We start from the raw sequence: 25,000 nt of genomic DNA, 5'->3' as shown, positions 1-25,000 counted from the left end.
TCTTCACTCGTTAAACCCAAACTCAAAGCAGGGCCGACACTCACCTCACTTTCTCAGCCGTCCTGAACAGTGGGCAGCTCGACCGTGACCATGCCGTCTGAGTTGGTCTTGCCGATCAGGTAGGGTTTGGTCACGCGCAGTATGTCAGGCGCTGTCATGGTGGAGACGCGGTGCTGCAGTCCTCCGGCGCTGTTCCCACGGTTGGTGAGCAGGAAGGAGTACTGCGTCTCGGCTGAAGGTTAGTGATGAGCTTCTGTGTCAGTTTCCCATCCACCTCCACGCTCTGTCCGTTATCGCACAGGATCTCACGAGGAACCACAGTCATGCCTCACTTTAACCAGTTTTAATGTGATAGCTGGAGCTATTGACCCAAAACCTAGTGTGCAGCCTGCTGAAGGGATGCCTTCAAAATTAGGTAGCATTGTGAAGATACATTCTTTGGCCAAATATTAAATCTTAACTGAATAATTGGTGCTACTCTACATTAGAAGTTCTGCTGTGAAAAACACAGCACGTGTTCACTACATTATTAGAATACTAAGAATATTTATTACAGAAAAATATAACTTTATATAATAAACTTAGATCATTTGTTTTAAGACACCCTGCATTTTACTTGCAATTTTTTTTTAACATATTACATTTAAAATATATATTAAATACACAGCTGAACTTTTAAGGTTTCACTTAAGTAGGCCTTTTTATTTGCAATTTCAACTACTTGTCCTTGACTTTGTTGTCTTTGAAGTATGGATGTAAAGTACTGCTGATTTGTACTCAAATAAAAATAGTCACTATATAGCCCCATTTGGATTTTTAGGTACACTATCGCTTAACGTTTTGTTTTTTTCCCCGCATCTCTCACACCGTAAACGGCTGTGCAGGGTTGTAGTTCTCAGAATCTCCCACGTCAGCAGCACCGAGGTCTTCATGGCAGCTCTCACGTGAAAATTTTTTGCAAACACTGCTAAAAGAAAGTTGGGGCAGATGAATTAGACAAACAGATCGGCAGCGCTCTCTTTCCACCGCCTTTTAGGAAGGCAGCTGGTCAACATCAGTCTTACCTGCCAAGCACTTCGCCTGCTACCTCATGAGGACTAGCCCAGAGCTCCAACCTTACCTGCAGCTTACCATCAACTCTCCTCAGGGCGCTCAACTGATCTCAACTAGCTATGCTAGGGACATTTTCTGATCGATTTGCTTCTGAAAACCCAACTCTTTCTCAGGTGACTTAAGATTGTAGAAGAAAGGCAAAGCGGGGCCGAGAGGGTGTTGAGAGCCTCCTACCTTGGTTGATAGGTTGTGTTCTGAACTGGAGCGCTAGGACTGTGGGACCCGGGGCCCATACTGGTGAAGGCACACATTTTAATATCGCACGTGGTGTCTGCTTTAAGGCCGTCTAGGGTGACGGTGGACTCTGGTGCGGTGATGAACAGTTCTGAGGGGCTACGAGGGCTGTTGATGTCTTTGTACTGAAGGGCATATTTGATAACGGCTCCGTTGCGCTCGGCTAACACCACAGGCTGCCAGGTGACCTGGATGGTGGTGGTTGTGCTGCTTTGGGCTACAATGCCTTGTGGGTAACCGGCAGGTGTGTCCTCGGGAGTGGTGATCTCCTTCACCGTCTCTCTCCTCCGAATCCCACCCTGTTGCGGGCCGAGAGGCGGAAGGTGTAGGACGCACCCTTGTGGATCTCTTTGGTGGTGTAGTGGTTCTCTCGCTCGGAGAACTCGATGATGGTCAAGGGCTCCACGTCCTTGCGGCCAAAGCGGAGCCGATAGCCTTGCAGTGGGCCGTAGGTGTTGGTCGGTGGGTGCCACTGCAGTAATGCCGTGCCCATGTTTGTCGGACTCACCATGAGACGAGGTTTTTCCGGAACTGAGAACAGACACATGATACAGAGAAACGTACAGCAGTTTAGAGAAGGGTGATCGGTATTGAATCATATAAACCAAATTCTGATGCTTGGCCAGGACCCTTTGGTGTTAAATAAGAAACCCTTGACGTCAATATAACAGGCAAATACAAGAAGTCACAATTTATTTAAAGGGGTCATATGACGTAACTTCACATTTTCTTTTCTCTTTGGAGTGTTGATTAGATAAGATCCCTAAAGTTGCCAAGATTAAAGTGTCAAAGCAAAGAGATCTTCTTCATAAAGTGTCTAAAAACGTCTATTTACACCCATCTACACACAAACATTTGCTCAAAGAAGGAGCTATTCTTCTGTCTGTAGTGTTGCTGAGGGCGCCATGTTCTGGAGATGCTATGTTTCGTCGTGAAAGTGATACTACTTTGTGTTTCCAAAAGAGAACACGACTAGAAATCAGTGTTAAGTTGTGTTTGTAACACTTCACCTGTTCTGGAACACACAAATATTAGAGTGTGTTCAGACTGATTCCTGAATCTAAGCTGATCACGAATGCAGACATGGTTTACGATGCAGACATTATGTTTACGAAACACAACATAACAAATTTACAAAATAATCTTCTTTTTAGCAACATCATGTGACCCCTTTAGAAAGTAGTAGTATTCCAAGTCCAAGGCAAAACGATTGATTTGTGAGAGGAATAGACGATCGCTGTGAAGCCCTGATTCTATGCAGCAGTTCGTGCGCAAATTCTGCTGAAAGAAGTTTTCTCAGCCTTGGTTGTGAAGCGCTATTGACTCTCGTTTAACTTGTGACCATTTGCTACAGGAGTATCTTTTTAAATAAAATGTGAGTGCGTTAACGGAGAGGGATCATTTTCTGAGATGAAATCCTTATTTTTTACTCTTTTCTTTGCATAAAGCATATGGCTTCAGAAGGACAGGTTTTATAGCCAGTTTGCAATAAATAGATGACTGCATTTATATTTGCTGTGTTTTATTTCATTTAAAAAGCGGAGGTTTAGAATTAGGTGCGCCAATGAAAGTAGACATTTTCTATTTTTACAAATGCGTGTAAGCCATTAAATCAAGGCACACAAATGAAAGGAATGGAGGACCCTGCAGGTTAAAAAGTGATGCTGAAGGGTCCTGACCAAGCTTCAATACGTGATTTGAGTTGGGAGTGAAAATGTATAATATCACAATATGTGTCAATTCATAATATCAAGATGGAGCACAATATAGATAACTTTGCTGGAAATACAACTGTCATAATTTGGATAACATTACAATTTTACCTTATGATATCACAGCAATAACTAATGCTAGATTAACTAATCCCAAAAAATTGAAAAGTTGACAGAATATGAGTGATTTCATAATAACAAGAAATGCACAGAACCAACCACTTGGATACTTCTATATCAGCACAAAAACTATACCTAATCCAGGTTTAATGAAGACAAGTGAACATGTCATGTCATATTTATTTCTATAGTGTTTTATAAAATACAGATTGTTTGAAAGCGGTTTCAACGCAATAAAGAAGAAAATCAGTGTAAATTATGACATCAATTATGAAGCTAATTTAGTTTCAGCTCTTAACCGTCTTCAGAAGTCAACGGTGTCATTATTCAGCTCAATTCAAATTCAGCATCGATTCACTTCAGTTCCATAACAATGACTACAAAAGTGATTCATTCAAGAGTAGGGAGTAATTTTCTCTTTCTCTTTTTCTGTTTGGTTAGCATTAATGACAGACAACAGCAGGCATATTAGGATATTAAGACTCAATCAAGAGCACAAAAATGTTACCAAATGTTGCACTTGAGCAGTTTAAAAATCGCTGGAAATTACTTTAAGCTTGCGGACAGCTTAAAATGCACGCAAACGCTACATTTACGTGATGATGCAGTGCTCCGATATCATCGTGCAATGTAACCAAACTTCGAATATTTCATCACATCTGCCTGTAAATCACCCACTCGTTCAAATCATTCAGCTTTTAAACTGTTAAAATGTAAATTAAAACACATCTTTTCTATGGAAAAAGATTGTCTTTAAATCAAAACAAAACTATGCAAGGAAAAAATGCTGTGAAGTTGAAAGAAAAACCAGTTTCGACTCACGACGCAGCCAGCGATCCTCTTAATATTGCACTGCTGTATCTATTCTCCTAATTCTCTAGTCAAAACCCTACGAGTTTGACAATTTGTAATGATACAATATCAAATAGAAATCAACAGTGATACTGTGCGCTTTTCACAGCCGTGCGCTCAAGGACAAAAGTGAAATAAAAGGCCTTTCAGGAGCTGAATAACAGCACAATTAGAGGTACAACAGAAAAGCGCCTGTACTTATAAGCGATTGTGCGTTTTGAGCTTTCAGTGATAATCGAGACGGTGCGTAGTATTCTTTTCTTTTGAAAAGTCTATTTTGCCATTTTCCTGACAGATTTTTCCATTATTTCCTTAACCCCCCAAGCGAGCATTTCAAAGTCAGAGTCGTAGGTGAGTGGAATTACAATCGCCGTCATCACCGCGAGGGCAATTACAGCCATTCAGTGCTAATGGCTGCAGGGGAGAAGAGCGAGCCTCTGAGTCCACAGCAACAGAGGCAGAAATGAGTCTGAAGAACCTACCGGCTCCGGTGGTGGTGACCAGCTTGGGTTTGCTGCGAGCTCCGTCGCCTTTGGTGGTGTAAGCGGCGACCGTAACCAATCGTGGTCTCAGCGTGCAGGTCGACGAGAACTAATTCCTGGGAAAAAACAGCGAAACAAAAACAAAACAGTCATTTTTAACAAAAAGCTTTCTAAACAGTTTTAAAAAAAAAGAATGTGTCACGAGCGTAAAACCGTAGAATAAAAGAAAAAGGCTAAATGGGTCTGTGCACATCAGATAGAATCGGTGCGCTTTGCTTCTCTTTGCTAAAAGCATAAATGTGTTGTTGCAGGTGCAAACACTCGTACATCTGTTCTTACCCTCACGCATCTGGATTATTACGGGAGCATTCAACATAATAAAGGCATCGTGACTTATTCTGGAATTATTTCATTTCAACCAATAAATTAGAAAAAAACCTACAGTTGGGCTATTTTTATAACAGCGTTATGAATGAACTTTTCTGTAAGTGTAGTTCTTAAACCGCACATGTATTGATTAACGCTGTTAAGCGGTGCTTAAGCGGTACGCGTTTGCAAGCGATGCCTGATGAAACAAAGCGTGGAGCCGCAGGGTTGTGTGATGTACTCACGTGTTCGGCTGAATCACTGTACTCCCACTGAAGACCAGGCCAGAGAGCAGCGGGAGGAACAAGCAAACAGACAAACAAGAAAAGAAGTTCAATTACTTTGCTGCCGAAGACGCAGGAGAGTGTCAGATTATGTGCGTCTCTTGCTGTTTGGGCGAGCGAGCGGATGCTGGGATGATGAATGATTCATAATTCTGGAGAATTCAAGCAGCGTGTCGGTGTCTCTGCGTTCCGCGCCGAGGTCAGGATGTGATGTGTCGTGTGAAATCAGACGGGCCGATCTCATCACGCTGTCCATTGTCTAACGTGAAGGCGCGTATAATCAAGCAGATAACAGGTCTATGTGCTGTGTGTGATTCATGGCACTTCATCATTAACCTCGCATGGGGAAATTAATGTCTAGGGACAGCCTTCGTGTCGTATGGATACGAAATAAAAGTTTAAATTAACCCGTGCATGTCATACGTGCATACTGTATCTTACAGTTATTAGTGAAAAATGACCCCTTGTGTCCCTCATTAACTTACAGTTTGTGCTAATAAGAAGTTTGATGATGAGTAGCTGTGCTGTTCTAAGACATTAGTAAAAATCTTCAATTTCTTTCATTTTTAGCTGTCTTCACCGTGAAGCATACGTTTATCAAATTCTTCTATTATCAAATATTATCAAACATTCTTGTATTATCAAATATGCACATTTTAAATAATCTAAAATGAAACAAATATATGAATTATGCATCACGATAAGTGTACTCGTTGTAATATTCCGAATGAAAACCATTAAATAGAATTTCTTTTAGAATTCTTTTTTATATAATTGTATTTTTATAATATATAGTAAGCTGCCTTGCTAGTAATTAGAGCTATCATTCACTTAATAATCATCCACAATAATTTAGCTTACATCATATATGTCTATATTTATTATGTATATACATAAACAGTGGTGCTAGTTTGGACCAGGTTAGAGTGAGGTACCTTTTTTTTATTTATTCATTCATTTAAAGGCAGCGATGTATGCTGTATGTATTTATTTATCTCTGCTTATTTAATTATTATTATTATTATTATGTCAAACTATTAACTGCATCCAAAATAAGTATTAATTATACTACAACATAAACATTTTCAAAATATATACTGTACGTGTGTATTTTTTGTGCTGTCAAACAATTAACCGCGATTACTCACATCCAAAATACGCTTTTGCTTAGATAATAAATGTGTGTTTGTGTGTTTTGTTTATATATGTTCTAGGAGAGCATCTTGGACCGCTCACAAGTCCTAAAGTTCACAATTGTGTTATTGCAGTCAGGTTTTCTTGCGACACACACACACACACACACACACACACACACACACACACACGGAATCAAACGAGCTGGCAGCTGGCTGTATGAACTGTGTCATAACCACAGAACTCATCAAAGCCTGTAAAGATTGACTTGAGAAGCAGTGCAGCTGTGCAGGTGGGTGCCTACCTGAGCGCGCCATCGATCAGGATGTCCTTGATGACAGGGTGCCCAACGGGTTCCCCATTAACCATCCTGACATAGTGCACCTGGTACCCACGGATCTGGCCGTGCTGCCTGCTCAGCACCGGCGACCGCCACAGCACTTTAACAGACGTGGAGTTGACAGCCTCCACCTCGACTTTACGAGGAGGGCCACTGGGCACTGAGAGAATTATGGGATAGAAGACAAAAAGGTCAAGCTCAAGACGACACCTCTCGTCCAGCTGGACGCCTCCCTGAGAAAGCGGTGAAGCAGACAAAATCTACAAAATGGTATTATATCATTAACAAGTACTGATAACACTAATATCTCAACAATGGGAAGTCAAAAACAAAAAGAGAGAAAAACAAAACAATCCCCAAAACAGGTCACACAGCTGACCTAATTTTTTCTGAAAATGGGTTTAGTGGAGTCAAAATATGGAATAAAAACAAGCAAAAATAAGCCAAGAGGAGCGTTTCAGAGTTTTGAAGCACTCTAAAGGAGTTTGGCTATGATAGAGTGAAGACAAAAGGAAAAAAACAAATGGAAAATCTAAGAAAATGTCATCAGCGTGGGACGTTTGAGAAAAAAAAAAAGCCCCATTTCTGAAGATTCGCTGTAGATTTAGTCATCTTTTTTTTCGTGTACGAAAACAAGTTTCACTCCATTAAAAAGCCATTTTATTTATCGTAATAAGAAAATGGGTGAAAAAAAACAGCAAGACATTTGGGATTGTTGAAGTTTAAGGTCGTCAGAAGAACATGCCATGAACTTGCCATGAAAGCCTGGTCAAGGTAAAAGTTTGAAAATTCTCTCAAAATTCTCCCAAAAATTGTGAAACAAGGGAGGGGATGCTGGTTCGGTGAAAGGTCACAAAAAATCCTGGTTAGTAAAGTTAGTGTAAAGAGAGGGGCGAGGGGTGTTAGGGTGCCTTGGGAAGAAGTCTGGCAGAAGTGGGGCGTGTTTTAAAGGTAGACATTAGCATAGGGTCACAGTGGCGTGTGGGTAAGACATACCATCCTCCTCGGTACGAACTAGCTGAGGTAAACTCTCAGGCCTTCTCTCCTGCTTCAGTATGGCCTCTCACTGTCACGCGGTATTCCGCCCATTTCTCCAAGTTTTCCAACAGATAATGGTACTTTTCTGGCGGTATGTCCGAGACTTGACGCAACAAGGTATCGCCGCCTTCGGTCTCCACGCACTGGACAGTGTATTTGGTCATGATTCCGCTTTTGGAGATCCAACGGGTGGTTTCCAACTTACCAGAATGCTGGTAGAACTGGGACTAGTACACTTGACTTCCTGGGGGGTGGAGCTGAGGGCTCTGATTGGAGGATCAGAGGATTGTGGGAGGAGCAGAATTGTCATTGAATCGGTTTGGAGAGGTTTTGGAGTTAGGTTGTATCCAGGTGAGGATCACAGGGTTGAGGTAAGAGGATTTTTTTGTTTTTGTGGTGGAGGTGGAGATGATGTTGATGGACAAACAAAAACAAAAACAAAGGGAACATAAAATGGCATCAAATGAGGATGAATCACAAGGACTACATTTATTTAAACAAAAGTGATGATGTGATCATAAATTTAATGAAGCTTAAAAGAAAAACAAATGGGCAGAAATGTCACAGACTTCTCATAAGGCGGTGAGAAAAGAAAAAAAAAACAAATTCACAGATTGTGCAGGGTGGGACTGGTGCAGACCCTAAAACTAAAGAACCTACCTTCGTAATTCTACACATGTCACACCCCCCCTAAATATCCTAAAATCTGGGCTCAAATTTCAACTGCTCTCATTATACTTCTACAGCACTGTGAAATATCTCAACGAGCCGCCCCTGTTTCTCCAAGCAGTTACCATCAATCCAAAATTTCAAAGGTTGATGTGTCAGCTCTGTAAAAACTGGAAATGCATTGCTCACCAACCTTTCCGAGGCCTGTTGGTTTGAGGTAAAAGCCTGGTTGGTCCGAGAGCTCATGACTGACGTTTCTAGACTTGGACATGCAAACACTCTACCGCAAAAACAGCCCTCCAAGATACTTACCTGGCATGTACTCAGAGGACCTCAGATTTATTCAAATTATCTCAAATTGCGAGTATGAAGTGAAGCATAGTCAAGCTTATCAGCATTAATTATTCCTCAAATTAGGCACGATTAATGAAGGAGTTGATCTAAAGGTTTGGTTACAGTTCAACTTGAATGAGTGAAGAATAAATATGAGGTCTTTGGGAATGCAATTCTCTTTTCTAGCTAATGTATCATTGCATTTGAGCTTACAGCAAGGCTCCAGAGGGAACCTTTTCAAATTTGCAAATCTTTCAAATGCAGTGTGGTATACAATAGCCAAAGTCAAAAACAAGGCAACCAGAAGCTGAACAACTGCAGCCAAACAGACAAATAATTCAGTCTCATTTCTTACTTGGCTAATATATGATGCCAAATTCAACAAAGTGACCTTGTCATTTGACTTCATTTTCCATAATTTGACTTTCATTCAAACAAAATGTGCACTAACATCGCCCTCGAGGCAGAAAACAGAAATGCCTCCATCTCTCAAAAATCTCTCAGTGTAAATCACTGTTCAAACAAATTCAGGATTACCTTAGCAAATGCTGCTAAGAAATGGAGGACTTCTGTTTTTTTATGTGCTGCGCCTGTTCTTGAACCGCTGTGTTGAGGAAAGACAGCAAAGACAGAAAGAGACCTACGTGTCTGAGGTGTTTCGGCTGAGATCTCATTGGTGTATGCGCCGATGCCATGTTTACTGCGAGCGGCCAGCTGAAACGTGTAGGTAGTGAATGGCTTCAGATCTTTCAGCAAATAGGTTGTGGTGGGCTCAAAGCTTACTCGTTTCTGAGGAGGGAACAAGAAAAAACAAAGGTTACAAGCCCAGGAAACAGAGTTTATACACTCAACCCGGGGCAATCAATTGTGGGACGAGTGAAGGCATTTGCCAACGCTTGATCATGTTCGACCTCCTCTTGTCATCTCCTTTCTTATAGAGCAGCTCGTATCCGACGATTTGATTGTCCTGGCCTGTCTGAGTCGGGCGGTTCCACGACAGCAAGATACTGTCTCTCAGATTTGGCTTCTCGCCTTTGAAGTCCGTTGGTTGAGAGGCACTATAAAAGGTTTATAACAAATAACAGAATTGTTAACAGAACATGATTTCCATTGCAGTCATTTCTCTTCATGTTTGTGAAATACAAGAATGGACAAGCTTAGTTTTCCTGAAGTAACTAAAGGTTGTGAACTGATTCATTTGTGACTCAGTTGTGGCTATGTGTATGAATAAAGCCCATCCAATAAGACTCTTTAGATTAAACACATCAACTGTTATAACATCATATTTATGATGAATGGCATTATATTATATTTTCTTATCTCCACCAAGTTACAAATTAAATCAGAAACTAAATCAAATGAAGCAATTCATTCCAAAATACACATTACAACATGAAACATCCAGCAAAAAAGGAACCATAGTGTAACAAAATTATTCATCACATTATGACAAGCTTCTGTCTCCACCAAATATTATAATTAACATTAAAAACAAAGATAACTGCAAAAGAGAAAACAACAAGAGCTGTTATTCTTGCCATTCTCAATACCCACCTCCTGTTTTGGCTATGATTTGTAAATCAGATGAGAGCGTCCATCTCCTACAGAGGTGAAGGCCAGGACCTTAATGTAGTAAGTCTTATTGGCCAGGCCCGGAATGGTGAGGAAGTTGGAAGTTCTTACAATCTGTTTCTCCCATTGGTTGACATGCTGGCTGGGATCGGTGGTATAGTAAACCCTGTAGCCAGTAATCTGTCCATTTGCCTCCTCAGGTTCATCCCAGTGGATGATGGCGGTCGTGGCACTTAGCATACGCTCGACTCTGCCGTGGGAGCAGTACTCGGGCCTGCTCTGCTGTTTTGGCCATCGATGGCATCGCTGGAGGCCCACGTCCGATGTTATTCACTCGACTACTCTGAACTGATAGTCAGAGTAAGGGCTTAGCCCGCCCCACGCTGTATCGAGTAGGGTGGCAACTCCATCGATCTCTTTGAAAGAGTCCTCAGAGTTTTTGGGCTTGTGCTGGATGATGTAATAAGAAACAGGTTCGGGATTCCCAGAATCCCATGTGAGCGTGATGCTTGTTGCTGTGCGCCGTTACTTGGGGTACACCTGGTGGCTTCGGTAAAGCTGGAGCAATAATAAAAAAAGCTTGTCAGTGAATTTCAATTACTTGGAAAATGGTAAATCCACTGTAATGATTTTCTTACGATTACTGGAGCAATATTAATGACTGTGGGGGCAAATCACTAAAATTAAATGGTGCCAGTTTTAGGTGCCCTGATTTGATGAAGGATATATCCAAAACCACAAATCTGCCAACTTGTCCCAGACGCGCTCATGTCATTCCTTGAGGTGCATTTCTTTACAACAAGCCTAATTTAGTTGTAAAACTAACATTTCAGCACTTTCAGTGCCTTGATTTGCACATGTTTAGTAAAGACAAGAGTGGTGGCACTGAAAATGGCACACATGCATGTATCAGGTCATATGAATAACTATTTTAAAACAGGTGTGAAAATGGTTCTTGGTAACGATTTTCAACAGTCCACTTTAGTGATAGTAAGTAACTTTTCACCTACATGTCAACTAACAGTCATTAGAATATTAGTAGACTGTCTACTGTCTACACCTTCTAACACTTTATTTTGATGTGTCCACAAAACAACTTACTATCAGATATTCTTACTATCAGATAGTATTTGTCAACTTATTTTACTAACTCCTACTCTAACCGCCTTCACTCTAAGAGCTAGTCGACATGTAGTTACAAAGTTACTTATAGTTATCAGAACGTCTAAAGTAAAGTACAACTGCTTCTTCACCTGGTTTACAGGAAATGTCTTTGTTGTGTGTGCTATTGTATTGGTAAGCTAAGCTGTGTCAGATGGCTCTGTCATTAGCATTCACAAACCATGTGCTCTTCCCTTGGGATAGTAGCCGAAGGTCAAAGTGTCAGCTTGCTCTTCCAACACAGTAACAGTAGATGTGGGTTATAGCGCTGTTTGCTGCTAATGTAATACAGCAAAAAGCTCAAGAGTCTTGACAGTACCTCCGTGATAAGGAGAAAACCAAGTTACCCCAGAGGTAAGAGAGACTCTGCGGTTTGTTTAGAACACATCTTAAATATTCCACGGGCTGTAATTTATTGCTTTAATTCAGAGCGCATTAGGTGAGGTTGGCGATAGGACAGATAATGTTTAGTCTTTGCGTGCTGTCTCTTGGGGCATATTATGACTAATGTGATTTTGTTATGTCTGCTGGAGACAAAGGCTTTGTGTGTGTGTGGATGTGAACAGCTGTAAGTGTGTCTGCCTGTTTGAGCGAACGAGTGTGCCAACGGTAGGAGCTTGTGGATTCATCTGCAGAATGTGATAAGACAGATCAAATAACAGGAGCTTGGTGCCGGTTGGAATGTTAAGTATGAGTCATCTTGTGGATTCTCACCTTTGACCGTAATCTGCGCGACCGCCTCTATAACGCCCAGCGTTGACATGGCGACACACGTGTAGTTGGCCGACTGCCGGACATCGGTGAGTTCCAGCACATTTCGCCCAATGGGCATGTCATCTTCAGGGGTCAAATCCTCTGACCCCAACATCCATTTAACATAGGGCATCGGCGACCCAACGGCCACACAGGTGATAAGCACGCTTCCACCGGCATGATCTCATTGTCCGTCGGGGGAATGGAGAACCGGGGCGGAACCCGTCTCACTGCAAGAGAACACAAGCACTGGTAACTTCCAGCCAGACGTAGGCCAAAGGAACATTCGGGAACATTTAACAGGTGAGGAACTGACAACGATCTGGTGGATTTCACCGCTACACTGTTTCAAATGATTGAGATATAGCAGGATCCAACAGGAAACTACTGCACATGTACTGCACACAAACATTCCGCTTCCTCCATTTGGACTGGGACACTGAAACAGACGCCATGCACAGGTGACCCACGCGTGACAGACAGACAGCACACACGGGGAACTGGAGGGCCACAGCATGCTGGAGTTGTGTGCGCTTGAACAACTTCGATGCTGCGTTCTCTTCCAGTTGATGTGAAGGAATGTGCCGGATCACATTGCCACATCACACACACGGCGACATTTGAGCCCCACGGCAGGGCCGCTAACTAACAACGGTAGAGACTAGCTGTGACTGTTCGCGACTGCCATTCAAAAAGTGGACACACGTGTCAACATAAACGGTCTCAAAACCGTGAATAAACAAGGGTGAAGACAACGGAAGGCTGAATCTGAAACGGAATCGAAATGAAAATGAACGGATGCAGCAAATTAATAGATGAATAAAAGATAAACCTCAATGCAAATGGGGCATGGGGGACATTCTTGAATCTGTCATGCAAACAGGCAAACTGCTTCACAGGGAATCTTTGGGAATTAAAGAGAAATAGGGAACAAGAAGAGAGAAGAGGATGGGGAGGACTAGTAGAGTCAGATAACAGGGAAATCAACAGGGCTATTAAAAGCAGGAGTCTCCAAGACAGAAAGAGAGAGAGAGAGAGAGAGAGAGAGAAGAGAGAGAGACAGAGATACTATGTGCCAGCTCTTCAGAAGAGGGTTTTACGGGACAGCAGAAGGGTGGGAGAAGATTCGAGAGTCCAAAATAACTGAACCGATGTCAGTGTTACTGCTTACATACTGTCAGTCTCAGACGGCAGCGGCTGATGTATAATGCACACAGCAGTGGCAGGAGCTTTCTCAGCGACAGGCTCCGCCGGCTTTACGCAGCTTCTGGGAGTCAGTGTGCAGCGGTTTCTATCAGTCCTGCTACAATAAGCCCATCTGAGGACAACGAATCATTGGATTTGACAATGTTTGCGAGGTTCATCATAACAAATCTTCGTAGAGAGTTTTGCTCTTAAGACACTTACTGGCAGTAAACTAGATCAGTGTTTCTTAATCGTGCTTCTGAAGCACACAGACAGTACACATCTTCAGAGAACCAGCTAAAGGAGATCTTCAAAGCGTATACTGTTGACATGCTACTAGGAACAGGATTGGGAAATGCTGAACTAGAGGTCTATGATTAGAACATTACCTTCAGCTAAGGAGGGGTTCTCAAATCTGGGCCCCGGGAGGGCCACTGGTCTGCAGAGTTTAACTTTAAACCTAATGAGACATGAGAGCAAGCTAATTAAAATCTACAGAGTTACAGGTAGGTGAGTTTAATCAGGTTTGAGTTAAACTCTGCAAGCTCAGGTTTGAGGAACCTTGAACTGTGGTCAGGGTTTAATCCCATTTACTTGCTCCTGTTCATCACATCTCCTCCTGTTTACATGGGACGGTTCTGGCTTCAATGTTTAGTGAGGAGTTAAAGTCTCTTTAAGCCTTTAACCGCCAGAAATGGAAGGAGGAAAGATAAGAATTTCAACGACGTGTGGCATGCATTCGACCAGAGATGTCGCGCTTCTCTGGAGATGAAATCTCTAATTACACTGAACAGATTTTCAATCCTATTGCAATTAATTTCCAATTGAAACGCTGTTCCAGAAGACATGATGTTTTCCCTTTCATCTGAATACCGCTCCATTTGTCGAGTCTTGAGAACAACGCTCTACATGCATCAATTGGCGTTTATTAGCAGCTCGTTAGGTGGAAAGGAAAGAAAATATCTGATCTCACAGAGCTACGGAGCATGTCTCATCGCAGTTCATACCGTGGTGAAGGTCAGCGAACGAGAGCTTGTTTCTAGGTGTTAGGAAAGCATGTGTCGGTCAAAGTAACGAAGCAGGACCACTGACATGTGGGAGAAGACAGACAACTTCAGCATTGCACCATGCAAGCCCCCGACAGACTGAGCACGTTTTGACTGACATGCACCACTTTTTGGTCAAGCAGTACAGTGGAGAGCAGGGCAATCGCTCAGACCACAACAAAAAGGGAAAAGAAGGAAAAAAAAAAAACAGTCCAAAACATAAAACATAAGGAACCAAAAGCAGGAATTTAATCATAGACACGCAAATGCAGCTACTTTTTTTGTACTCTTGGGAATTGTGACTAGCGTCTGTATCATTTGTTTTCTGAGTTTGAAGATGGTTAGAAAGAAAAACACACCAACCTTCTCGGAGCTCTGAGGATGTAGGGAATTGATGCGGAAACAAAATAAAATGAGGAGAAAAACAAGGGAAAATACAGAGAGAGTAAAACAGGCCACATTCAACCCAGAGAATTGCTGCTAGAGACAGAATGTCTAGGAAAGAAAAGTGTGCTGCATTTTACAGGCCTTTATTGCGCTGCCCATTAAACAGTATGACACAGGTCCAGTTATGAGCTTTACATGCCATCAGCAGGTACTGTGGTCTGGACTGACTTTCTTCTGCAGTTTTGATCATGCAGTATTTGACAAACACATTGGTTCTTCATGTAAACCGCATGACTGGGACCTGTGTATGAATATAGCCACACTTTTTTAAAGCAGTGACGTGTTTGTTTGAGCAGCGCTGGACATCAGGCCGTCAAAGTTTATAAAATGGAACATATTTTTGGCAGCAGTTTATGACAAATTAGAGGTTTTAAAGTCAACGTGAAATCATAAGCACAGTTTTCTGACTATATTCACTGATGTGCTTGGTGGCTGATGACCAATATTAAGCAGGTGTTTTTGTTTGTTTGTTATTTAGGCCTACCATCCAGTCATTTCCTTCTTATGCTCAAAATCAAGAAAATCAAGCTCTTTTTTTATTGTTTTAAAATTAAGTAAAATAGGTTGCAAACCCAGTTTCATGTTGACTTTAATGTGCCAGATTATACATCTGTTCAATCATAAGTCAATATCAAATAACATTTTATATTTATACAGTGAAGTGATTCTTCAGTTAAGGGATCTTCTGACTAAACTGAATTGAATATTATCCAATTATATTAGGGAAGTTTAAAAAAGGTTAATTTCAAATAATGACCAATTAGGTTATTACATCTAATAGTTATTTTCCAATCATAATGTAAATTATCTCTTTTCCAATATGACCACATATAAACCCAAACACACAATAATCGTATTGAGCAATTCTATTGCAACTCTTTTTATCAACCCTGAGCTAAAGAACACTTTATTTAATCATCCTAGTGTACAGAAAGACTCCACTTAATAGAAGAATCATCCATATTCATTACATTACAGGCTTAAACTACATTTCAGATCAAAGATTGCACTGTATTTAAAAAATAAGGTCATATCGACCACAATTTATCTAAAGTTTTGTTTTTTTCTTTGCTTCAAAAATAAAGCTCCAAAAGAAAAGTCAAACAGTTGTATTCCATGTTTGGCAATAAACACTGAGCACTGAGACATTTGCTGTAGAGAGTAAAGAGGTTCAACTCAATCCATCATTCCTGTTATCTTACGAGTCAGTCGTATAGAAGTACACAACAAGCATTCAAGTCAATAAAGGTTGCTGAAATTAAACAGCAGACAGGCAGAAAATCAAGGCTGCAGCATTACGTTGTATCTTACAAAAATGCTCACGCAACCAGAGGGACCGAACAAACAAAAATGACCTGCTATTCGGCTCAATTTTGTGTTTTTGCATGTTCTTTTGTCAGCTTTTGTTTATCGTCGTGAGCTGTTCCTACCTCTGACATACAGGTTGGCAGGAGTGCAGAATAGCGCGTGCCATCGTTGTTGGTCGCGACATATCTGTACTTCCCTTGGTCCCGATTCATCGCTTGTTCGATTTGCAGCGCTCCTACACAGTGGGAGAGAACACGAGCAGAGAAAGATAATTACAATAATAACACGAGCCATTAAACAACTTCCACTAAATCACATGCTAGGCCTATTTCTCTCACGAATGGCATTATTTGTTCTGTTTAGACCGCCGTAAGGGTGAACGCCACAAAATGGCTCGGGCTAAAAGGCTCTGCCGCTATACTGACGCTTAACCCTGAGAGGCGGCATCTGCAGGCACGCCTCGCATTGGAGAGCTCGGTATAGACTTAACCAGTTTATGCAAGCTAAGCTCCTGGAAGCTGGGGTAGAAATGTTTCCCTTAAAATGTCTAATGCAGTGTGTTTCATTCTCTAGGCCCGATGCATCATGGGAAAGCAATTTCGCACTAAAGATGGATTTCACGGTGGATCCGCGATGCATATTATGATTTTGTCAGGACGGAGTCATTTCGAGGTGCTTAAATCGAAGTGTGTCGCGAAAGCTCAGTATCTCGCCTCTGCTGACTATCTTGGCGCCGCCTAGAGAAGAACGTGGCAAGCACTGCAGTAGACATTTCAGAGGGCACACAGAAAGAAACCAAAAGAAAGAGACTTTGCAGCATTAATTATCTCGGACATTTTACAACCACATCAATGGAGAGGAAAACATACAGTACAAGATACATGTTGCAGGGTTTCTAAAAGGCACTTAATCATACGGGTGGTTCAAAATCGTTTGAGCTTTACTGTTTAGAAAAAACAGCTGTGATAATAATGATCAATAGTAATTCTGATCGATTATTAATTGAGAGGTCTACAAAAGGTGATGGGAGGTTAGCCCTGCAATATTATTACACATCTCACAGGACTGTTCATTATGGGAATGAGTGAAAACTGCAATACAGCAGCATATGGCTCAAATAAAAAAAGGTTTACAGTATACAAAAGCAGCATAAAAGGGGGAGGACAATTAAAAAAAAAGAAATTTGGACCATAAATTTTGGTGTTCAATTCAATTCAAATTGACTGATCGATAAATGGCCAAGGACTTCCGAAGGTGGAAGTTAATCAAAAACGCAGCACTCTCAGGAAAAAATGCGCTGCTTCGAATCGTAGAAATGGAAGAAGAAAAAAAATCTGTTGGGAGAATTATCGTTACCAGTACATAAACCTCTAGCACATGCAAATCTTTCCAAAGAACAAGAAATGTGTGTCGGCACAACTTACAACCTTTTGACAACCCTTAGCTGAAAAACAAAATGCAATTGTATTAGAGGTCAAAATTCAAAGCGCTCGCACCGCCAAGAAAGCAACCAACCACTGCCATAGCTGCGCTACAAATGACACCCATAAAAATCCACCAATGGGATCAGCAGTGTGGTGTCACATGACCCAGGGAAAGGTTTCTTGCAATGCACTCAGGCCGCCTCCTGAGAGAGCTTGACCAAAAAAACAAAAAGCGCCACAAAACGGCCACCTCGGTTTCATCTGCCAGACTCCACTGTTAGCTTTTCCCAACCCTGAAGAATGGAAAAATAAAACGCGTCAAAAGGAAAACAGCCTTCAACCCAAGAAAAGCAAGAAGGAAAAAATAGGTGGTGGAAGGAAAAAAAGCACCGCAGAAACTTTATCAAAAAGTGGTTGTTTGGGCTTTTTAGCTCCTTTGAGAAGGGTACAGGTAGAGGAAAGCAAATGGAGGACGAAGAGCGAAAAAGAAGTTTGTAAAGACAGAAAGATGCTTTTTGGGGAAAAATTGTGGCAGAGAGGTTCCGCGTGTCTCCGACATCTGGGCTCATGTGCGGCTGAACAAGAACACAGCTATGGGGAAAAATGTTTGGCTGTTTTAGTTGGACGAAAAAAGGGACATACATGATCTGCTATGGCCAAAAGATAAGAAAAATAATACAAAAACAATGAAATAGAAGAGAGAGGAAAAAAAACTACGTACAGGATATGCTTCTTTGGGCTGCAGTAAGCATATCGGGCTCGGAAGAAAAAAAGCAAAAGAACCAAAATACAAGAGGCTTTCTCGAACTGGAAACCAAAACCAAACCAAAGAACCAAAAGCGCTGAGGCGAAAATGGCGAGAGATATGAACAGAATGGGATGGAGCAGGGACGAGGAGGAGGAGGAACGATGGGAAGATGCCGGGCGCTCGATGGATGCAGACACATGTGGGACAGGAAGAATGAAGTCAGTTGTTCATTCTGTGAACTTGAGTTGAGCACTCTTACCTCTTATTGGCGTACCACCTGGGTGGATTATATGAATGCAAATAAGATTAAGAAAGAAGAGTCGTTAGTACGAGAAGAGAGGCTGGCCGCTTTGGAAGAAGAATCAAATTAGCTTTGCTTTGCTTTCTTACAGACTGTATTAGGCTACAACAGGAAAGAGAGATTCAGAAAAAGACAGCCATTGGCTCTAGTGGAGAAAAGCACAGGATTGAGCATTGGTCACTTTAGGAGGTCAGAGAGCAACTGGTACAGTGGATGAAGCACAAGGCCGTTCTGGAGACCTGTGGCCGTGATCTAGCGGGAGAGAGGAGCTGAGGACTGATTGACTGGGGACAGTGGATAGTCTTTGAGCTGTGAGCTTTAGAGACACAGATGGAGTGACAGTGTCAGTGTCGGTCCTGCCGTGGCCCTGAGCAAGTGTGCTTTACTGCTAGTCAGCTAGTCAATGTGTTCTGCTGGCCTATCGACATCAAGTTAGTAAAATGCATGCCATGCATTTTAACAGTAGTTTGAGAAACATGGTGAGACATTAGTGGGAGGCATGTGTGTTCAGATCTACAAACTTACCAAAGGACTCTGGAGATTTACAAAACAGAGAGAAGAAAGACAGTATAGAAAATATGATTATATTCCTTACGCTTTGCTCTGGTTGATACACTAAATCTGACACTCTATTGCACAGGGTGAAAATCAAAGAGAGAAATCAGACAACGGGAAGAAAACAGGACAAGGGCAGAGCGGAGGACTCTGGGAAGACATGTCGTACCATCGAGGGCTGGAAAAACACATCGGAGCACCTCGAGCGGCGCGGGTCAGCCCACGAGTTTAGCGAAGCGAAACTGGGGTTTTGCGCTACTTAAAGAGAGACCGCCCGATGCAAAGAATCACCAACGTGTTCAGCCCTGAATTTGGTCAGTTGGATCACGCATATACACGAGGGTCACACAAACACACACACACACAACAAAGGGACGCTCTTTTTACGTTTTTGGGCATAATTGAGGTTCGCCGGTTCGTATAAGCTGCGTCATGACATGAGAGCAACAAACAAAACAACTTTGATGTGATTCTTTCGAGAGCTCTGAATGAAGCCAGATCTTGCTTATTGCGCGCATTGGAGGGAGGAAAATAAGGACATGGAGAACGACACTTATTTATTATGCATGGTTCGGCTGCTTTTTGCGACTAAGTGTTAAAATGGAAACAAAACAAAGCCCAATTTAAGCTGGCCAAAAATGCAGTCATAGCAGTGAATCATGGGTAATAAATTAAACAGACAGGAACACAAGACACATCACACACAGAGGGGGACGCAGACGACGTAGATGCCGTTTTCTACAGAAAACCAAAGAAAAGGCTCCATGAGAAAGAAACAGAAACTCAAACGGAAAGAAGGACAATAGCGGCTCTTGTCGCTGCTTTTCTTCTAGGGTTACGGAGCCGAGTGCTCGGAGGAAATTACCTGATCGGGCAGCTGCTTGATGCGGCCGTTGTTGTTACTGGTGTTGACCGGGAGGAAGTCTTTGAACCAGGAAATGTCCGGGTCCGATTACCGCTAGCAGCAAGCAAAGCATGGTGGCGGTATTGAGTACGCCCACCACCTTGAGCTGAGGGCCCATATCTATGGTGGGAGGGAAACCTGGGGGCAGCTGATCCTCTGAAACACAGGAACACCAGCAATGTTACACACACACACACACTTTTCACTGAAGCTGCTGCTGGAATCTGGATGAAGTTGAAAGACACACACATACACACACCCTCGTGTCTGCACTGCTTTTTAGCTGTAAGCAATCCGCAACATTGACAATACATAGATGATGAAGGGTAACCCACGCACGTTCACGTTGAAGGGAGATGCTGAACATTTAACCACCCAACTTCCAAATACTGTCTAATTACGTTTGTTTTAATAATCACACTTTAAATAAAAAAAAATGTAGTCAGTAAGAGGGTTAGAAATGAGTATTCTAAATTTGGCTGGTCTGCTTTATATATATACATTTATTTCTCTTGAATTGTTGAATTATCTTATCAGTAGAAAACCTTTTATTCAATAATCATTTGGAAAATTTCTGTGACATTCTCGCCACTCCTCAAACATCAGAAGGAACTGTATTACATTATAAATTAAGTCTAGACCAGCTTAACTCAGATGTGATGTATTCTAATAAACACTATAAGAGCAAAGACAGATTTTAATTATTTATTGATTTGTTTAAGAATTGTTTCCCAAATTAACTATTTTAGAATTATGTAGCCCAAGACCCACTATAGATCTTCTTCAGATATATATATACATATCAGATTAGTTTGATGTGGATACATTCATACCTTCATTATTTTAACTATTTTACTACTGATTCACTTATTGGTGAATTTCAATATAAACACATATTCATTACAAAATGAAGCTAAAAGTTTGACCAATATTTTCTGAAGGTTAACCACCTCTTGTGTGTATGTGTGAATGTTTCTGTGAACCTACAGCAAACACAAGCAATCTAAAACAAACAAGAAGTCAACAAGCCTCTAGGGAACATTACCAGCGCAGCAAGACACACACAATACACACACACACACACACACACACACAGACACACACACACACAAACACACACACACACACACACACACACACACACACACACACACACACACACACACACACAGACACAGACACACACACACACACACACACACACACACACACACACACACACACACACACACACACACACACACACACACACACACACACACACACACACACACACTTCACACACACACACACACACACACACACACACGCACACACACACACACACACACACACACACACACACACACACACACACACATCACACACACACACACACACACACACACAGTCATCACATCATCACAGTGATTAGCCCTGAACTACACAAACATCTCCTGGGATTTGCTTTCCATGAACCTCAGATCAGGTATACAAAAACAAAATACAGCTCACATCTTCTTACAACTGCCTTCACTGCATTTTTACCAGGCTTTTGGATAATTTGTGCAAAATTTGATTACAAGTGCAATGAAATGCTGTAGATTTACTTCAGAATAGAGCAAACGAAATATCTATGACAGCTGCTGTATCACTGTGCAGTTCCAGCTTGCATGTTGACAGTTCCAGGGCCATTTTCTGTTTTTCAGAAAACAGTGAAGGATTTGAATGAATGTATGATAGACAACGGAATAATATCCCCTGTCTAAATAGTGACTAAAGAGTGATTATGACACTCAGCGCCTCAGAGGGAGGTATCTGCTGTAATGGTGGATTTCCTGCAGCTCATAAAGAGCTTGAAACGCTCCTCATTGTCTCGAAATCATTATAACGTTTCTTTCATAGTGTTGCGATTCATGCCAAGATTTGAAGATGTCCTTAATTTATGCCAAGCACAGTGCCAAGGTCTGCATTTCTGAAATTCATACATCTCAAGGTTTAATTCATCATTTTAACACCTCAGTAAAAATGGAAATGATCTCAGTACAATAGGAAGCTAAATTGGTAAATAAAAAATAATGTCACAATGAAAAAACTTTATGCACCTATACAGTTTTGATTTTGATCGCGGGAAGATGACCTGGACATGAGCTTTGCATGTTTGACGATTCATCCATTTGACATAAACACAAAAAGCAGCCGCAGCACATCTGGTCTACGATGTCCAGAATAGTATGATGTTTCCCACGTTATTCTTTTTAAAACACTTCCAGTAATCATCCCTTTGGGCATTAACACAAATTTTATATCTTTGTGCAAACATTCTACTCTAAATCCCTCCTGTGACCTTCTACAGACTGTGAGCCGCACATTGCAGTGGATGAGTACTCCAATTTAAACTCTTCTGTGTTGTCCTAGGCATCATCCATTAGAAGGAACTTGGCAGCCCTAAAGTCTACGATCAGCCTCTGTTTTCCTAAATATGCAGTATAAAGTTACTGACAAAAGCTACAGAAAGCTGCTGAGGGATCATTTCGAGTGTCTAACCAATACTTGTGTCTGACCACAACATACAAGCTGATAGTGGATTTAATCTGTTGTGGTGTGCTGCATCTTGCTGGGTGAGTTTTAGCTGCCTTCATACAATGGTGTAAAATTGTGACTCTGTTTAATATGGCTGGCGGATATACTCCCACGTCTGTACATCATGCATGCCACTCCGCTTTAACCCATAGCGCGAACAACAGCCACTGAGCGACTCGAGTACTGGGGTGCCCCAGGTTCAAAGCTAGGGTCCACTTAAGGTCTTATCAATGTACATTACAGTAATTATAAATAGCCACAAAGCTTCTTATGCCATCACTGCTGCCCACATACGCTACTGCCTATCTTCTCAGATATTTATCGGGTTGCTTTTGAAAATCGCTTCTTTCAGGATTACACAGCTATGGCTGACGTATGACAAATGGCTGGGTCTGTGTTTGTCCTCTCTTTGTAAAAATGAATGCGGTACTAAAATGATTTAATGCTAACGTATGTTGCTTGTGTTCAGTGTGCAGAACGTGGCATCACTGCAGAAATGACCACACTCACTTTCATGCAAATAAACTCTGCTAATTTATTTGCAAGGCTTATGAAAGGCCAACAAATAACATATGAGACGCTTATTCAAAGCCCAGCACAACGCTTAATTCGCGTACTGGCTGTGGTGCGTGTAAGTCTTTGTAAAGCAATGCCAAGGTCGACGTAGTGAATCAAGCTTTAAAATCTGCGCCAAATTTCACTCACCATAAAGCCAAGTGCCTGCAGTCAACCTCGAGTAAACAGAGGCGATGCCGCTTAATAATTATCGAACGTGACAATCCATGCCTGGTAATCAATGCCTTCAGGCTATATGTATTGTTGGAAATCAAAATACGCCTGTGAGACTATACGCTTTCTCTCCTGGGAGAGGAATCGACCTTCGGTCTCCATTGTACAACACAGAACCTTCCACCAAAGCCGCAAGAACTCCACAAGTTCAGCCAAACATCTCTCCTGCCTTGGTCCTCTCCCGGCATGAAGGGGCATTTCCCCTGTGGATATTTTCTATTCATTTCTGTAACTAACAGAAAAAATACTTTCTTTAGCTGCACCGTATAATTAAACAAGTGATTTCAGGTGTCTTGCATTGGTTTTAGAAACCACTTTCCATGAATACACTACCTTTTGGTGTCCCTTTCTTTCGAGGATAAGAGTGCATAAACTATACTGGTTTCTTTTTTGTTATAATGTATTTAGATCCGTTAAACTACGATAAACTACGATCTAGTTAGTTGGTTTGGCAAACATCGCCAAATGTTGCTTTTTTCAAACAATTAAAACGTGATGGTAGCATAAAACGTAGCCTGTTCAGTGGGGAAGTTTTATGCTTTAAAATCGTTTTGTTATTGACGGTTTTGGGATATGCGTAATGAGGAAGTGGGATTTAAGCGCCTACATTTGCTTTTTAGTAAAAGCAGCATCTCTACTGAAAATACGATAGAGAAAACTATTAATTGACGTTGAAACTAACAGTATTTCATAAAAATCAGTTATGCATTTCAATACAAGTCAGCAATTGTTTGCTTCTTCACCAAGAAATACACACACAATTAATCAGCATTACATTTATAAATCACTCTACTAATTAAAACGGGTACTTCACCCGCCAGTTCTCTGATTAACTGCTGAAAAACTCACGCAGAGGCAGAGATGCGCCCTGCTTAACGGGCGGCAACAAATAACCACCGTTACTTGTTATTTAATTTGTGCTCTGGCATGATTGTAAGCTTTTCGAGGAGAAGGTTGGCTGACGAAAAACATTTCAAAGCATAAATTAAATTGGAACTGGCGCTTACGATGCTATGTTAGCACTTCAGCTCGCGTCACGCAGGCTCTGCTGGGGACTAACAAATCACACATAGGAGTGCGAAGGGGAAAACAGCAGGTGTAGGTCAATCTAGAAGGTGAGGGCAAGAGGAATTTTGAGTTAATGAGGCAAAAAGCAGTGATAATGAAAGCGAGGGAATTAAAACATTAAATTAAAAGTTAGAAGCGCATGAGACCATTTTTCTTACAATCGCATTTACCGCCTTTAACATCAAGGGCAAAAAGAGATCCTGCCGCCACCTGAACTTCCTATTATACATCAAGAGTACAGTATATCTCCTTCCTCCTTGGCCACCTGATGTGTGAATAACGGTGCAGTCGCTCTGTGAAGAGAGAGCCGCCAGTCGCCAAGGGGCCAAAGAAAACCCCCGGTGACCATTTACACACATTAATGGCGCTCAGGTTTCACGAGCGCTAATCTGATGGATGTGCTGCCTAATTCACTAGTGACTGGTGTGACTTCTCACAAAGTGTAGGACTGCACTTCATCTCATGCATTCATACATATTTAACTCATAAAATAAAACGCC

The 25,000-nt window shown here is 41.6% G+C and overlaps 1 protein-coding gene across 1 annotated transcript in view; it reads right to left on the bottom strand.

The window, feature by feature from the left end:
* LOC122348901 (receptor-type tyrosine-protein phosphatase S) overlaps window positions 1-25,000 on the bottom strand; it is an 819,186-nt gene that overhangs the window by 18,985 nt on the left and 775,201 nt on the right. The window contains 5 exon segments of the mRNA XM_043244791.1: window positions 50-223; window positions 226-304; window positions 868-899; window positions 902-967; window positions 9,322-9,466. Coding sequence (XP_043100726.1) covers window positions 50-223; window positions 226-304; window positions 868-899; window positions 902-967; window positions 9,322-9,466 — 496 coding nt within the window.

Source organism: Puntigrus tetrazona, chromosome 7, assembly GCF_018831695.1.
Source record: "Puntigrus tetrazona isolate hp1 chromosome 7, ASM1883169v1, whole genome shotgun sequence".
Taxonomy (NCBI): Eukaryota; Metazoa; Chordata; class Actinopteri; order Cypriniformes; family Cyprinidae; genus Puntigrus; species Puntigrus tetrazona.
Note: the sequence above shows the minus strand (reverse complement) of the source record. Positions and strands in the feature narration are given on the sequence as shown.